The sequence below is a fragment of the Chelonoidis abingdonii genome, chromosome 3 (assembly GCF_003597395.2).
Source record: "Chelonoidis abingdonii isolate Lonesome George chromosome 3, CheloAbing_2.0, whole genome shotgun sequence".
Classification (NCBI taxonomy): Eukaryota; Metazoa; Chordata; order Testudines; family Testudinidae; genus Chelonoidis; species Chelonoidis abingdonii.
The window spans coordinates 78,654,407-78,672,283 of NC_133771.1; the positions used below are offsets into that span (position 1 = coordinate 78,654,407).

Below are 17,877 nucleotides of genomic sequence, written 5' to 3' on the forward strand. Positions count from 1 at the left end.
CTCCAGCAGAAGCTGTGATTATTTATTAAAAATGTGATTTGTTTCTTACCCTCTCCTCTATTATAGGGAGTGAAAGATCAATGAAAGGTTCCTTTACTGTGGAAATCTTGGAGGAAAAGACAATTAAATACAAAGAACTGTATTAGAGTCTCCATGTTTCTATTATAGTAGAAAAACAACCATACAAAAGCTAATTGTCAGGTGCAAGATCTTTTTTATTAGAATGAAGAACTTTCTATAATCCTTGCACTAAATATTTACTTAAAGCTAACTGTGATTTTATTTTGGGTCAGTAAGTACTGGAGAATGTGATGTCAAATTTCAGTGTATAAAAACACTGGACAAGGTCATATATATCCCTGTGATCCATACACAGAAGAGACCTCCCCTTCCCACTCAAAGAGTGTCATAAGAACGGTCCTACTGTGTCAGCCCAATGATCCATCCAACCCAAGCCACTATCTTCTGACAGTGGCTGGTGCCAGATGCTCCAGAGGGGATGAACAGAACAGGGCAATTATCAAGTGATCCATCTCGTCATCCAGTTCTATAGGCTTAGGGATACCCAGAGCATGGGGCTGCATCCTTGACCATCCTGGCTAATAGCCATTGACGGACCTATCCTCCATGTCAGTTGCCACTAAGTATTCCCTTACCTGCACAGGCTCTCTAAGGGTGGAGCAAAACATGAGAGGGCAGGAGGTAAGCGGGAGAGGTGCATATTGTCCCCATCCCAGAACCTAGAGCAATCTGAAAAGACAGGGAAACCCTTTGAAAGGGAAGTCCCAGAGACAGATGCTGGATGGGAAGTCACTGGCAGCATGGCTTGAACAGCAACGTGGCACAAGGGAACAGCCAGTGAGCCACAGGAATCACGTGATAGCTGGCGGATCTCAGATCTATGCAGATGTTGGAGGACATGTGGTGTTTGTGGTTGGATTACCAATTTCTTCTGCAGGCAGAAGGTGCAAACCCAATGGAAAACTGCAGAGTAAACTCTCTGAAGGGAAACTTGGAATCTTTTGACCCTATGCAGAAATGTTTGAGCTTTTGCACTGTTCATGAATGCAATTATTGATATAAATTGTCATTTACTCAACAAGTGGGTAAAATGACAGGATTCTGCCTAGTCATATCTGAAGTGATGTACCCCAAAATGGCTTAAATCATGAAACTGGTTCATTTACTAAAGCTAAAAAGCTATTATATGAATTTCTTGGGTCAACTATCTACACTTAGAGCAGTACTAATAGTTAAATTAAAGCCAATCTATGGAAAAAAGTTTATAGGGAGTTTAAAAATACCCTCATTTATTCCAAAATTATATTTTGCTTCCTGAAAACCATAATAAAAAAGAATGGTAGAATAGACAGAGTTAGATTCTACATATGCAGTGTAGTTGTAGCTGTATCAGTCCCAGGATACTAGAGAGACAAGGTAGTTTAGGTAATATCTTTTACTGGACCAACTTCTGTTGGTGAGAGAGACAAGCCTTCAAGCTACACAGAGCTCTTATTCAGGCTCTGTATAGTTCAAAAGCTTGTCTCTCTCACCAACAGAAGTTGATCCAATAAAAGATATGTCATCCACCTTTATCTATATTTTCTCTCACATTTTCTCTTCGTGCCCTCTTCCATGCTGACCTTACGCCTGAAATATCCTGCCAAAACCTGTTTACTAAGCTCCCTTTCTCACCACATTCAAATCCCTTCTAAAAAATTTTTTGCCACCTTGCTTATGAGAAGTTAGTGGAAGGTAAACAAACAAAAAATACCAAGAATTATATACAACCCAGTGACTAACCATGTTCTCTTATTACTGTCATCCTTGTCATTCCTTTCCCCTTGTATGTTTATGACCCTCACTTGTAGGTGTTATGTTAAATTTAGCCAGGAAAACATTTTTACCTGTTTTGTGATGCACCCAACGTATTGGATGCTAGAAAAATAATCAATCAGGATTAGAACTGTCCTAGCACTCCATGTTTAAATTTAAATGGTGTTTGTTTATGCGTTTATTTTTTGGGGTCAGCAGGATTTCAGCAAGGCTTCTGTGGAGAGGGATTTTACAAGAACCAGTGCTATACAAAAAAAATTCCTACCAACGCTGATAAAGGAAACTGAGCTGGAATCTTGTTTTAATGTGGTTGTAGCCAGCAAATTCCTGATTCCTGTGCAGAATAAGCAACAGTAATATGGTATATAACTTCTAACCTTCCTAAATTGTATGCAGATGAAGTTCTTCATTGATACCAGTGACATATTAAAATTATATTCTGCACTTTACACAAGGGGAAGATTACCAGGCACTGAAGAACTGTGATTAATTATTCAGACTGAAAGGGTTTATTATATGTCTATAATATGAAATATAATATTGTAAACCAAATATAAACACAACATTCAATCATTCATGAAAATTTATCAGAATAATAAAATTTTCATCCTTTTGACTCTAGAGGAAATTCTAACGATTATGGAAATTACTTATTTTTGATAAAATGCTGATCTATACTAAGTTACTAAAGTTATATATTGTTTAATAAAAACATCAAGTTAACTACTAAAAGTATTTAAATAAGAGACCATTTAGATCAATATCAATTTCATAATCTGATTACATATATTTTTCCCACTCCCATTAATCAAATCAAAATTTCCAGGTGTGGTCCATGTCCCAAAGAACTACCCATGGGGGCAAGAAAAATGGATACATTAAGATGAGTAGGACTTTAACAACACATGACAGAGTTGCAGGGGGCAGTGAGGGTGGACTGGTTTCATTTTCCTGAAGAGGGGCTCAATTTTCAAAAATATCGAAAATGCCACCTTAAATACATGATCAGTAGTTCCCAAACTATTGTAGAATTTGGAACCTCCATCCCAAGATTGGCTAGAAACAAACAAGATTAGCTAGACACAAAGCATTTAAATCTTTTCCAAGTCACATGACTCCTTTGTATGAGTGGAAAGGATAATATTTTAAGGACAACATAGTCCTTTTTAATAAGCAGCCTTCAATAAAATCTTTTTACAAATAAATAGTATAAAATTGACAATACATTTCTATTCCACATCGAGCTGAATTCCAAAATACCTACATTTTCACATTCCTCACACATGACAGTGCTAGTCAATTCACCAACAAAGATCCTATCTATGAAGTTCATCTTCACACCCTCTCTTCCATATGCTGAAAAAACATTACCTTTTTTAATGTGAAAAAACAGATCCAATGCCACTGTACAAGTACAACGTAATTCTTTCTATGGTTTATTCTGAACACAGGTTCCACAATGTAGGAATATGTTCAAAATATTTCCTACCACTAAAGAAATTAATTCAATAAAATATATCATTTACTTTAATATTTGTCAATGCTTAGTAATACAGAATTCAGTTTCTCCCTCCCCCTCCTCCTTCAGTAACAGAATAATGCTGCATCTCCTTTTAAGAAAGGTTTTTTATTTTAATACACAATGCAAGGCATAAGTCCTATTGATATAATATTCTATTGCACTGTAGCAGGCATTTAGGCAGGAGATCTGCTGGTTGATTTCCTAAATGACAAATAGCTTCTAAAAAACTGTACAACTCAAAACCAAAACCTGTTCAATAGATTTGTAATACATTATCAAGATCAAATTACAACAGATTTGGCAAGGATTAACTTAATTTTTCAGAACAATTACAATACCATTGGAATTTTAATGAAGCTAATTGCTTGCTGTACACAGAAAGTTAAAGTATTATGTAAATAAAAGGCTAAGGTTTAGAAAATACTGTCCTGATTCAAATAATAAATTATCTTCTTTTTGTGTTGTTATTAAGGTGGTTTCTTTATGAGCGATGCCATAGTTGTGGCCTTAAATGAAAGATTGAAGATGCAGCAGAATATTTAAGTAAAAGTAAAACTAAGTTTTACATGCCTATATGACAGTGATTAACAAAAGAAATCTGTTTCCAGTATCTAGAATAAAGGCTTAGTACATAACACTTCGATACTTTACATGTGCACTAGATGGCACCAGAATAATATGTAATAAAAGCCTTATAAAACCATCTACAATACTTTAGGGCAGTCAATTTTGAAAGTTATATTTTAAAACGTGCACATTTATTATTTTTTTAAAATAGTAATTCATTTGCTAAGAAGAACGTAAAAATAAATCCCTATAAATAACAAGACAATATTGTATTAAAGAATAACATACCTTTAACTTTTCTTTTAGTTTCCTCATCTGCAGTTTTAGTTGTTGGATTGTTGAACGCTTTTAAGATACCAGCCTGTATACGCTATAATTATAAACCCAAATATTTAATACGTATTTTCAGTGGGTAATAGGCACTCTAAAAACACTGGCAGACTGTTAGAAACAACAATTATTGGTTATTTCCAGAAAACCTACACAAGTTTATATAACTCTAGTTTTAACTACATCAAGCATTTTTCCCCTCACAAAGAGGGCAAATTTCAGATAGGTAGTGAATTTATCAAGAAATTGCGGATTATGAAGTGAACATTGCTAGGAAAGAAAATAATGTTATAAAGGATAAATTGCTCTGCAGGGCGGTGATTAACTGGAATATAAAATGCGTAAAATTTGCTAAATATCTTAACCATGCTTCAGTTACTCCATTTAGAGAATACTAGGTTTAAATTTTATTTGCTAGTCAATACAACCTTTTAAAAACAATTATAATAACCAATCTAGTCACACATCAGTGTGTGTACAGAAAGCTCATTAACCTATATAAGGATTATCTGAACGTACTGAAGAGAATGTAGAACTCTGAAAATACATTTTTGGAGGAGACTAACTGCATCTAAATAGCATCCAACAGAATTATATTACCTGTACCTACAGCTTGCACATAAAAACAACAAGCTTTGCCCACTTCTCAGCAAAAAATTAACAGCAGTTACCATAGTGAGGTCTCATATTATTAAGGTTTCAATATTTCTTTAGAATATATAACTAACTTTTCCCCAGTATGCTGTGGAATAGCATAAACAATTAAACTAAACAATACTTTCAAATACAGGACCAGAGTAAATGTCTCTGTTTTTATTTTCCTCTCTTTTTAAAAGTACTGTACTTATTCACAGTCTTAGTAATGTGTAATGGGTTTCCATTTCATTAGTGAAAATTAGCTAAGTTTTACTGTATTACTATATTTGTTAAATGGCACATGGAAGTCACAAACAGAACAAAGTACAGTACCATTCCAGAAACAAGCTGTGATGCTACAAAAGTTTTGTATGTAGTCCATAGCAGACCTACTAACAAATAATCATCACTTTAACAACATAGTTCTAAAGTATAAAAATATTTTAAAATTTGAGATGGTTATAAGTTGTCATGTCATGTCCCACTCAAACCCATATGTACTGGGAAATGGTATGATGAAGGATAGCTTTCGAGGTTCGATTTCCAGTTCATCTATCTACTCACAGACTAGTCATACTTCTACCTTATGAGTATGTGACCTGGCTTGTGAATTAAGTCCGGACGCCCCAAGCTCCGCTTTGTTCATCTTAAAGCCAACAATATACTAAAAGGTCTAATCAATATGTAATTCACCAAGTTGAATACCATAAATGGGTTTAGGGCCATAAGCAACCCCTTTTGTTGAGATTAGTGCGTTGAACCATTTATTTAGGTCAAAGAAAGACACAGTCTTTGAATGGTCAGGGTGCTACTAACAATGGCAGCAGACATTAATCAATTAGCAGCAGGGTTCAGCTACTTCTAACCCTGGTGTGAAACAATCTCCAGCACACATTGCTGGAAAGAGCAGACAGTGTGTAATTTGGATTGTGGTACTGACAGACTTATTTTAAAGGTCCACTTTTACAGATTAATGTATTTTTAGAAGGATGCAGAAACAAATAATAACAGGATTCCAAATGATGCGGTATTGTTTCAGAAAGCCCAGAAATTGGAGACAAAACCTCAAGGTGCTGCAGAAGAACTGTTTTATATGATATAAAAACAAATTAAATGCATAGTGAAAAGGTAATCTTTGTAGCGCTATAAAAGCATTTTGAGATTGCACTCACCTATTTGAATATAGTATATATATCATAAAAGACAAAATAGCTTTGACTGAAAAAATTAATCAGAATTTGTAAGAGAAGTGCCAGTTAGACTGCTCAACTAAACAGAAGGTCTATCACAGGTACACTGAAGTGGTTAGCTGCTATTTTATCATGGCTGTTACTTTACACTCAAAAGCAAACATTTAAAAGCAGCATGAAAGAGGAAGGTTAGTGGCTATAATCATTTCTAAAGGATTCTGGTGGCAGACATATTGCTGTAGGCTTTCTTCAATCAAAAAACACATGGTAGTGACACTCCATAACAATAGCACGATTAACAGCTGTGCAGTTCCCATGACAGACAATGCTGCTACTGCTTGTATCTGACTGGCACAACTGTCATTGCTCACAAGATTGAACAGATCCACAGATCTGACATTCTCAGTTTGTCAGACCATTTACAGACCCGAAAAAGAAAGGGGGAGAAAACTCCACACACAACAAAAAAAAAAAAGAGCTTTTACTAGTAATGTCCTTCCTGCATAGCCTGAGGTGATGAATCACTGTTATAGTAAGCACCATTAGCGAAAAGGGGTTTAATTGCTGTAAAAGGTGGGACAACTTCACTTACCAATGACAGAGATGGCAGAATACGTGTACAACCTAATGTATAAAGAAAATACTTCTCAATTGTTCTATAATGGTGAATAAACAGCCACCATTAATAGGACAAATAAAAATACACAAAGACTAATGATGCTGCCATGTTCACTGATGGCACTGGAGTTTATGTGTCATTTTTGTTAATCTGTTCATTATGGGGGGAGAGTCAAGAATATTAGTTTAAGTCAGCATTCTCTTGCTTTACTGTCAAACCTTATATCTTATAGTTTGTACATCAAATAGGATTTAAACCTCTCTACCCACATTAAAGTCAATGGAACAGCACAGTAATGCATCACAACAACATTCTGAAAAACTCTTCCCCCCGGCTGTAAAGTAAAGAATAAAAAACGCTGTCCTTATAGTTTTGCTCAGTTGGGTTATTTTATGACATTACAATTGTCAGGACTGAGAAGCTTCTCATAGTTCACTGTTTTTATATGCAGCCTATTGTTTACATGAACTTAAGTTTCAGTTTGCAACAGGAGCATGTGTGATATGAAACTGGGTTTGAGTGTGCACATTAGCAATGCATTTCAAATTCATGCAATCACTTGTGAAACTTATTTATAGCATACTGTCCAGATATCTTCTGTACATTATAGCTATAAAGTAATGTCTATAGACTTCATTCAGTCAATGAAAATATGAGACTGATGATGACCAATGTGCACATTGTCAAAAAATAGTCCATGAAGTCCAAAATACATAAAAATACTGCAACATAGAGTCGCTATGTGGCAATGGCTCAATGGCTTTATTGTGCCAGAGACCGGTACAAGGAGTGGCTTCAGATCTCATGTCCATGATATTAGTATAGTAATTACAGTACTAAGATAAGTAAATTTTGCTTGGGTGGAAGAAGGGCATATTGAATGATCACTACTATAGTAAATGCTCCTTGGAAAAGTTATTTTCTATTACACCTGAAGAAAGACCTTTTCCTCTGAGTCAGAAAGAGCAAAACATTGATGTAACCTGAGATTCAACAAATAAGATCAGATGTATTATGGTTCAAGACTGCACTTCTGGAAACAGGAAGTAAGGGCAGAAATGAAGAATAAATACTAAATCTGTATAGATATCTTTTTATATAAAAAGCTTTCTTTACGTGTATATAATGTTACAACACACACACACAATACACACCACACACACAACACTCTACCCCGATATAACGCTGTCCTCGGGAGCCAAAAAATCTTACCGCGTTATAGGTGAAACTGCGTTATATCGAACTTGCTTTGATCCGCCGGAATACGCAGCCCCCCTAAGCACTGCTTTACCACGTTATATCCGAATTCATGTTATATCAGGGTAGAGGTGGGTGTGGTGTGTGTATATATTTATTTTAGTACTGGATCTAGATTTGTTAAGTAATGGGAAGTATACTTTCATTTATAAAACAAGCAATTTTTCTTCACTTAGAACACTCCTAAAAGACATTAGAAACTTGGATAATATTTTTGCTTTAATTTTTTTCCAATCAAATTTGTTTCAGTGAAGTTTTATAACATAAACTAATTGCTCCCTGGATGTAGGGCAGTATATGAAGTTTTATCCTGAAGTAGATTTTACCAAATGAGCTAGGGACATGACTTTTACCCTACCACTTAAAAAGTATATTTTTTAAGAAATTATAGATGAATCAGTCTCCTAAAATGGTGCTTCCAAAGTCACTGTAAAATTATAACCACCACCATTTATGATATCCCCATCAACAAATCAACTGAAATCTGTATCCAGATCAACAAATTTAAACTACCAAAATGAAAATGCAGTAATCAAGTTGCTTTTTTGAAAAATAGTAGAAACAAGCCTTAGTAGTTATTTCATATGTAGATTTTAAACAGAGAAAACAAAGTGTGTGAAAAGGTGACATCTGATCTACAGTCAATTCAAGATAGTTCACTGAAAATATACAAAGATTTTACCTTTGTTTCTTCTATTCTCATTGCTTCCAACAAATAGTGGAGAAGCTCTTGGCTATCCTGTTGTTGAAACCCTTTAAACCGAGGGGCCCTATAAAAGAAGCGAGAAAGAAGTTCAAAATGACTCTGATGGCTTCCACTTAGGATCTCTGGGGAAGCATTTTCAAAACACTCTGCCCCGTTCCGCTACCGTGCTCCTCCTCTACCCTCCCAAAATAATAATAATAATAATAATAAATAAAAAAATCATCACCACCACCACCATCATAAAAAAGACAAAAACCTCAGGCTGATGTATAGAATACAAGACTCAGTGTTATAATACGTACAATATTTGGAAAAAATGTATTTAGAGACTGAATGAACATCTTGGACCAAATGGTAACCAACTCCAGGTCAGAAATTACACAAGTACAGTTACTTAGAAAGTAACAGTAAGCTAAGAGCTCATCCTCCTCATTTATATTTCAATAATCTAGCTATGACAGCTTCAAGCCTACTTGCTCAACCAACCTTTTGATTAGTAACTTACTGAATGTAGTGAAAGGCATCTGAATGGGTAAGATGGTGAATATATTAAAAAAATGCCATGCACCATATGAATTTTAGTTTGTACTGGGGTAGGGGTTCCCAAACTTGGTTCACAGCTTGTTCAGGGTAAGCCCCCAGCGGGCTGCGAGATGCTTTGTTTACCTGAGCGTCCGCAGGTACGGCCGCTCGCATTTCCCGCAGCTCCCATTGGCTGGGAACGGCAAATCGTGGCCACTGGGAGCTGCAAGCAGCTGCACCCATGGTTGTTCAGATAAACAAATTGTCTCACAGCCCACTGGGGGCATACCCTGAAAAAGCCACGAACCAAGTTTGGGAACCCCTGCCCCGGGGGGGTGGGGGGGGAGGAGGAGAGAAGAAATGAAGTCTCATGATTTGCTAAGGTACATAATTTCTGCTAAACCCCAGTAATCTTCTATTTATGCTAAATTTCTTTAAATGATGCTGTTACCAATAGAGATGGACGTTCTTAAATTAACATTCCCATTCTGGAAAACCAGGTAATCTTCTTAATCACTAATATGAGCCAAATAATTTTTGGTTACATAATCAGTTATTCAATGTTATATAATGAATAATGGCAGTTAATTGCAGTTAACTCATGAAATTAAATTAAAAAATAATTGTAATTAAAAACATTAATCGCATAAATCACAGTTTTAGTTGTGCTGTTAAACAATAGAATACCAATTGAAATTTTAAAAAATATTTTTGGATGTTCTACTTTTTCAAATATATTGATTTCAATTACAACACAAAATACAAAGTGTATAGTGCTCATTTTATATTTCTTTTGATTACAAATATCTGCATTGTAAAAACGACAAACAAAAGAAATAGTTCCCCTCCCCTGCAGCCACACCGACAGAACTCAGGGCGGCAGGGTTGTGCGCTCCCACCGAGCAGCGTGTCTGGCTCCGGCTGGGTAGCACAGTGGCTGGATATGCTGCTCTGAGCAGCATGGTAAGTGGGCCACGGGGGTTGGATAAGGGGCGGAGGGTCCCAGGGGACAGGGAGAATGGGACGGTTGGATGGGGCAGAGGTTCTGGGGGGCAGTCAGGGGACAGGGGTGGGGTTGGATAAGCATGGGAGTCCCGGGGGGACCTGTCAGGGGGCAGGAGTGTGGATAGGGGGTGGGGCTCCAGGTTACATTGTAAACAAGCAGGAAGCAGTATCTCCTGCAAATGTAAACAAACCTGTTTGTCTGAGCAATTGGCTAAACAAGAAAGTAGGACTGAGTGGACTTGCAGGCTCTAAAGTTTTTCATTGTTTTATTTTTTAGTGCAGGTTTTTTTGTAATTAATTTTACATTTGTAAGTTCAACTTCCATGACAAAAATATTGCACTACAGTATTTGTATTAAGTGAGCTGAAAAATACTATCTTTTGTTTTTTATTGTGCAAATATTTGTAATCAAAAATAAATATGAAGTGAGCACTGTACACATTGAAATTAATATATCTGAAAATGTAGAAAACAGACAAAAATATTTTTAAATGGTATTCTATTAACAGTGTGATTAATTGCGAATAATTTTTTAATTTTGGCCATTAAGCATGAGTAAATTTTAATCAATGCACAGACCCAAAATACCATGGATTGAACCTTGTCATCTCTAATAGGCAGCAGGTTTTAAAAAAAAAAAAAAAAAAAAAAAAGAGTATATCTTACATTGATGCAGTCAATCTGTGGAACCCAGACTATAACAGTGTTCAAAAAAGAACTAGATAAGTTCATGAAAGATAGGCTCAATGGCTATAGCCAGGATGGACAGGGATGCAAAACATGCTCGAAGTGTTCCGCTTTGTTGCAGAGCTGGGAAAGCAACAGACGATGCACTTGATGATTTATCTGTGCCTCAATCCCCTGAGCACTGGCTTCAAGACAGTGCCAAAAGAAGGAAACTGACCACTGGTCGAGCCAGCATAGCTCTTCATCGGTTCTGCAGTTTTAGCAAGTGCTCACATGTAATGCCACAGCACTCGCACAGCACACCACGTCTGAACGTGTTCTAATGTAGTGAAACTCATAATCTCTATTCACTTCTGAAAATGTTAATGGCAGATAGTGCAATTCCCAAAGGAAACTCTTCCACTTTAGAAACATAAAACGCCTCAGACTGACACAAGAATATTGTGACTAACTTGCTGACCCTAGCCACATCTAATCTCATAAAAGTTGACGGTCGGAACAGCAGGGTAATAAGTCTGGTGTTGTGACGCCTGACATTTCAAAGTGGCCATGGGATTTGGATGCAAACTGTAGTTCGGAAAAATCACAGCTGAAGGAGCAGCTCATGCTCAGCTGTAGTGGACAGTTGATCTTAACCTGTGGGTCCGTGCTTATGCGGATTTGCTGCCTCAAAGATTATCTGTGGGTCGGAACAACCCAGAGACCTCCTCTTTTGGTAAAGCCCACCAAGGCAATTCCCTCCGTTTTGATCAGGAAGTTGGGGGTCTGGGGGGAACCGCGACCACCCCTACCCGGGTGCCAGCCTAGGCCCTGTGAACGCAGCTTCTAGAGTTGCCCCTGTACGTAGTGCGACAGTCACAACTGGTCTCAGCTTCCACGGCTGCCTCCAACCGCTTGTCCGAGCCGACGGAGAACGTTCTGAGTCTGATAACGTGACCTGCCAGTCTCACAGTGTCCACTCACTGCCAGCCTCTGCATATGCTCTTGGCTGCCCCAGTTCGTCGCACACTAGTTCCTCTCGGCTCCCTCTTGGCCGAATGGAGTGAGCCTGTGTAGCATAACAGAGGGGCCTATTAGAGCGCAGGTGCCTACAGCCTCACTTGACTCTTACAGTTAATTGGAGTCAGGTGGTTCTCTTAGCCTGGGCAGCCTGTCTGGTACTTCAGGCACAGAAACTGCTTATTCAGTGGCCAGTATATCTCCACCTTTTACTACTCTCCTGTGCCAACTGGCCTGGGTCTATCACAGTAGTAATTCAAGCAACTCCATCCTAAGTTATATAAAATATTATGATCTCACAGCATGGCTAAATACTAAAAGTTACACATTGCATCTTGTGTGTGGTTACTGAATATAGCAATAAGTTATCTATATATGTCATCAAAAGCCAAGGAGGATCACATAAAATTATTCATTCATAACAAAGGCGATTTTGATCTTGCTGTATTCTACAGCATGTTCGGCTCATCTGACTAAATCACCTAGGCTGTATCAAAAAGGGTCTTAATATAAATGGCACCTCTTCTAATTCTGATAATATCAAGAAATCGGGGGGGCGGGGGCAGGGAGACGACGACGAGGACACAGAATTCCAAGACAGTCAGACACTTCTATACCTAGAAAAGCATTAGTGTTAGTCCTATTAAGCTTAGCTAATGCTATGCTTATCACAGTAGACCCAGTCTCTTCAGAAATTTTTACCCACTACATGGCCCAAGGTACACAAACCATTGTATGAATACTTGGTAATATTCTTTGCTGTTACCTGGTAGCAAGAGACTACAAAGAAACCTCAGTAGTAATAGACAATTCTTGAAGATATAGTTTAACACCCAAAAGTTATTCACCACAGATTATTATCTGCTATCATAACTTGCAAATCATTTTGGAAATCTTTCCCAATTCCACTAGTAACTCCTGACATGTAGTAGTATTTGAAGAGTTCTCAAACAAAAACAAAAAAGAGAGTCATCTAACTATTGGAGGAACGATTTTGCCAGTCCTCTGCTTCAACACTCATTCCAGAATGTATTGAATTGAAAAACAACAAACATGAAACTGCACAAGCTTTAGATATACTCTGATCAAGAAAAATATTGGCTTCCAAATATAGAAAAAAGAATTTGTGTGTTTAAGCAACAGGCAAAATGTGGATTCTAGGTCAGTTTCTGCCATGAGTTGAGCTGTTATTGCAAGTCCTAATTATCTGTATCACTTGATCAAAAGCAGCATATAATACTGAGCACAGCAGAGGGTCTATATAATCATTAACTGATCGCCTTCTGGATAGAACAAACTATGCACAAGTCTAAAGTTGCCAAAAGCTTTCTTCAAGACCACTGCCAGAAGGAAAATCTGTATATGCCTGAATAGCATATTCTTAAATGGCTCTGCCATCCCTCCTCATGCTAATTCTTTTAACCACTTATTACACCCTCTGGCATTAAAACTATAGCTACAGAATATGTCCGAAGCATAGACATATTGTTTTTCAGAAAAAAATTGCAGCTGTGTATTTTCCTCCTCACCTCCTGCATGCTCATGGCTACACAGGGAGTTACTTTGCCATACACAAACAACTGTTCTACTGCAAACATTTACCTCAATGAGCATTGTAACCATGATCTGAGAACAGCGTGTAGAAGGAGCAGGAGTTCAGTTCCAGGACGCTTTCCCCAAGGAAAGCTCCAACCAGCATCTCTTTAGAATTATCTCCCACCCAAAAACAAACAAACTATAAAACAAAAACACAATGAGAAAAATCAGGCAGAAACTAAAGTAGTTAAATATAAGGAGAAAAAAGAAAAGTCATCAGTTAATTCCAGGATTTCATTGGACCTATTCTGCATGACTCACTGTACCTCATGTCTGTGCCTAGAATCAGTCTCTAAAGCCCACAGTTTGCCTGGTCACTCCATCTATGGAGAAACTTTCTGCAATGAATCCTGATACCTAAGCCAACACAAATTTCTTTTTAGTGCCATTTAGCCTGTTACCCAAAATTCTTCAAACTGGCAACCATCTTTGCTTTATTTTTATATTTTTTTAAGGCCTGAACCTATGACTGACCCATACAAGACACAAAACTCCATCCCTAAGAGTGAGCCTAAGAGTTTACAGTGTAAGGGCCAGATTCTAATATCCTTACCCAGGCTCAATAGTACGAGCGTAAAGATATCAGAATCTGGTCCTTCTAGATTAAGACAGAATGAAAACAATTATAACTCAAAGTTAATCTTCTCTGTTCCCTTCTTGTATGTATATACCATATGCAAATGCTTTCCATGGGAGAGAAAGCTGCACTGTGCTTGTCATCCTAGTTCCCTTTAATAACCTTCCATCTCCACAACTGGCAAGGAGGAAGGAAGATTTGGTCTCATCAATGCAAACTGACGGTGTGTGGAAAGACCAATTTTTAATGGGCAGCTGGACTCCCCCTGCAGCCACCCTGAGCTCGCCAAGTGATAAGACAAAATGCAACTGGAAATTACGCCACCTCCAGTTAGAACTCAAATCAGATTTGCTTCTACAGAAAAAGTAAGATCAAAATCTTCCTTTCTGTAAGAGAACCTCCTGCTTAGCAGTACTTATCTTGAAACCTAGCAGGCTAGCTATGGAGGAAAGCAAGGAATACGGTCTAAGTCACTGGCTCCCAGAATTCCAAAGACTGCACGTGCAGACATTCTTACAGTCACTCTGTAATGATGAGTAAAGGGACGAATCAAGCTTTACACTGATACTGCGCTGATCTCATCCACTGAAGCAGACTCCCTTTTCAGCCCAAAAGGAAGCCATCCTCTAAGAAGAGTGGGTCTTACTGCAAGTGGCTATGGCAAGCCTTATGCTGGTAATGGTCCCTTAATATACATTAATGACCATTTAACTATGATTTATGTAGAGTATTTTCATACTTTTGAGCCCTCTGCATCCATTTAAAAAGCACTTTTGTTCTATAGAGACACACTGCCATAGCCCTGACAATATCCAGAGTCTGCCTAAAGGCCTCCCTTGGACAGACAGAAAGGAGGTTAATGATCTGATTCCTGTGAATTAGATTTGGGAACAAAACAGGATACTGTAATGTTCTATACCTTTATGATAAACTGAAAAAAGGTATTTACAGGAAAAGGCAGCAATTTACCAATGTTTTCAGCAGAGGTAAATACCTTTAAACAGGCTACTTCCATGGACAGTCAGAAGGAAGGGAAAAGACCGTGGCTGAAAGTTTACACAGAGGAAAGTGGTGTCTGAGGAGTTCTAATCTGGAACTTGGTAGAGCTTTAATCACCCTTAATAATCCTTAACAATCCTTAAAAGGTTTCCTGATTGCTCCCAATAATGAAGCTTGACCATTTAGAATGTGAAAGGCTCCTGTACTTGTACAATGGAATGGAATTATGTACCAAAACTATATGTAAACAATCTTACAAGACCTAGAAACAAAAAACAAACCACACAAAATGACAGTATGATTAACAGACAAACAGATGGATCCAGAATGGTCTTTGAATTCCTAAATGCTTCATGGAAGTGATGTTATTTTTATCTAGAAAGACAGAAGTAGCCAAGTAGTGTTTGAAAGGAGGAGAAGTTAATAAAAGTGGTGATTGGTACGATAACAGCCTCCTGTGAATGTAGTTGGCATTATGGTAAAAAAAGAATGGCAGAGACCCAGGATTCTAAAAAAATATAGAGATGCTGAATTAAAAATTGTTAGATTATCTACACTTTAAGATATGGAAGTACACAGTTCAGACACCCAAAGAACCTTAACTCTGCCCTGTAATGATATCTTGAGAGGTGTGAAAAAAATTCACGAGTCTTTAAAAGCCAATCTATTCTGGGACCAAAAACAGTAAAATGCCTTCATTATAATTATCCAGTTATTGCATGGTGCCACTGCAGAGCACAGTTAAAGTTGTTTGTGCATTCCATATCTTAACATGTTTGGATTTCTTTTAAGTTTAACCTTAACTCTGAATTTCCTAGGTTTGTAATGCTTGCTTTTGGTATAATTACAATATCCCTGTAATCATTAATGTATTACTGATATGTATTATCTACCGTAACTCCATCTTAGTTTTTGTTCGCAAATTTTTAAAAAATCCCTAAAAATTTCATACATGAACACTAAAAAGAAGCCCAAAGAGAATGCTACCATATGATATTTTTAATGGTTGTACAGAAATGTTGATAAGTAATATCAATCTTAAATCATTTTAACTTTTAAGGCCAGTTTCACCAGTCTTCTCTGGTAGCTTTATGACACACTGGAAGAGCACAAAGCAGAATACATTGGCCAGTTAAGCTAGATTTACAGCTGCGTTGCATCACCAGAGCAGCACAAAGAAGTCAGAGTGTATTATCCTATTTTTCCTTTCCTGCCTGTCCCCCACATTCCCTTATACATATAGGCCCCAAGTTCCCCATTTCTCTGGTCTTCTGTCCTCTGCATTTTACCATGCACACACAATAGTTTCCCTTGCCTCCAGCCCTCCATTTCTACATCCTCCTACACCACTCCATTCAGTAGATCTGGTGCAAAGTAAAGAAATGCATTTCTAAAAATAAATTTAGAGTTAATGGTAGGTATGGGGGTTTTGCTGTTATTTTTCATAACTAGAAGTTTCTCCTTCTGCAGAGGCTGAAGAACAAAACCAGCTTCTTCAGAGAAACTCACTGAGAATTGCCTTCTTTTGAAACTGTTACCACCTTCCTTGGTTCCCAGTAGGAGTGAAGCCAAGCTGCCCTCAGAGAAAATAATAGCCCCCTATGCTGTCAGAAGAGAGAGAGGAACACAACGAGGAGCAGGAGAATGGAAGCAGTGGTCATATTAACTTAAGGAAGTTTGTGGTCTCAGTCCCAATGAGAACAATAAAAGATGGCAGCAATTTTGATATCAGTTCTTCAAGGAATTTGCTACAGAACATTTTTCTTCAGCCTCTACAAAGCAAAGACAGAATTTCACTATCGAGAAAACAGGGGTTTTCTCAGTGCTCCAAACAACATCTACTCTCATTTACAGCTATTTTTGGTAGATTATTTCACTTACCGTCTTACTATCAAGTGATATGGAGTATGCATCCATGGATAGGCAAAAAGCCAAAAATGAGTAAGGAGGGAAAATGTTACTCAAACCATGAACACGGATTCCCCAAGTCAACAAAATAACTGTTACATGGTCTGTTGCATCCAATACCATCTTCTGCAATTAATACCAGACAGGAGAACTTAGAATTACTGGAATATATGCACTCAGACAAACACATATCCTGTCACGCTGTCGGAGGGAAAGCTGGGGAATATGAATTCCAAATGTCTCAATGAATATAAATATAGAATTGAATGCTATCTGGCGAGCACTGAATCTACAATTAAAGCACCTCAAAAGGAAAGAGATTATCTAACTGCATGCTGAACATTTTCAAGTGCATGGGAGAAAAAACAGCAAGTTGTTGAAATAAATGGGGGAGTTTTAATCAGCCAAAATTCACTATTCTTGCTCCTATGATGCTCCTCGTCCACAGGGAAAGTTAATTTATTTTGTGCATCCATGATATTAGATACAAGAACGGGGCTAGGGGAGTAACAAGAGGTAAATGAGTAAAAAACAAACAAACAAAAAAAAACAAAAAAACCCAAAAACTCAGTGTGTCACATTTTCTGTGAGGTACACATACACATGCACACACACACTCTCATTTTGTATGCTTCATTTGGTAACAACAGGAGACTATGCCAAAAAAATTCAGTATCTTTTAGATGTGCAATATCAAATGCTTGCTTACAATTCCTAGTATATACTTCCCTTCCTACCACTATCAGACTTAAATACTTCCCACATTAAACAGTGATCTAAACTACCACAGGTTTCAGAAACACCACAATTATGGCAGTCTATTCCTACAAAATTTCTGGTCCCTATGAATTAGAAATCTGTCAAACAAGCAATCCAAACATAAATCTGGTGTTGTCCTTGTCCTCTCACAGTGCGTCCTTC

General features: G+C 37.5%; 1 protein-coding gene across 1 annotated transcript in view; it reads right to left on the bottom strand.

The window, feature by feature from the left end:
- The window catches only part of USP45 (ubiquitin specific peptidase 45), a 111,079-nt gene that overhangs the window by 26,885 nt on the left and 66,317 nt on the right, over nucleotides 1-17,877 (bottom strand). The window contains exons 10-12 of the mRNA XM_075063853.1: nucleotides 4,214-4,295; nucleotides 3,101-3,192; nucleotides 50-106 (exon numbers count right to left, since the gene is read on the bottom strand). Of these exons, the coding sequence (XP_074919954.1) occupies nucleotides 50-106; nucleotides 3,101-3,192; nucleotides 4,214-4,295 (231 nt within the window). The remainder of the gene's footprint in view (nucleotides 1-49; nucleotides 107-3,100; nucleotides 3,193-4,213; nucleotides 4,296-17,877) is intronic.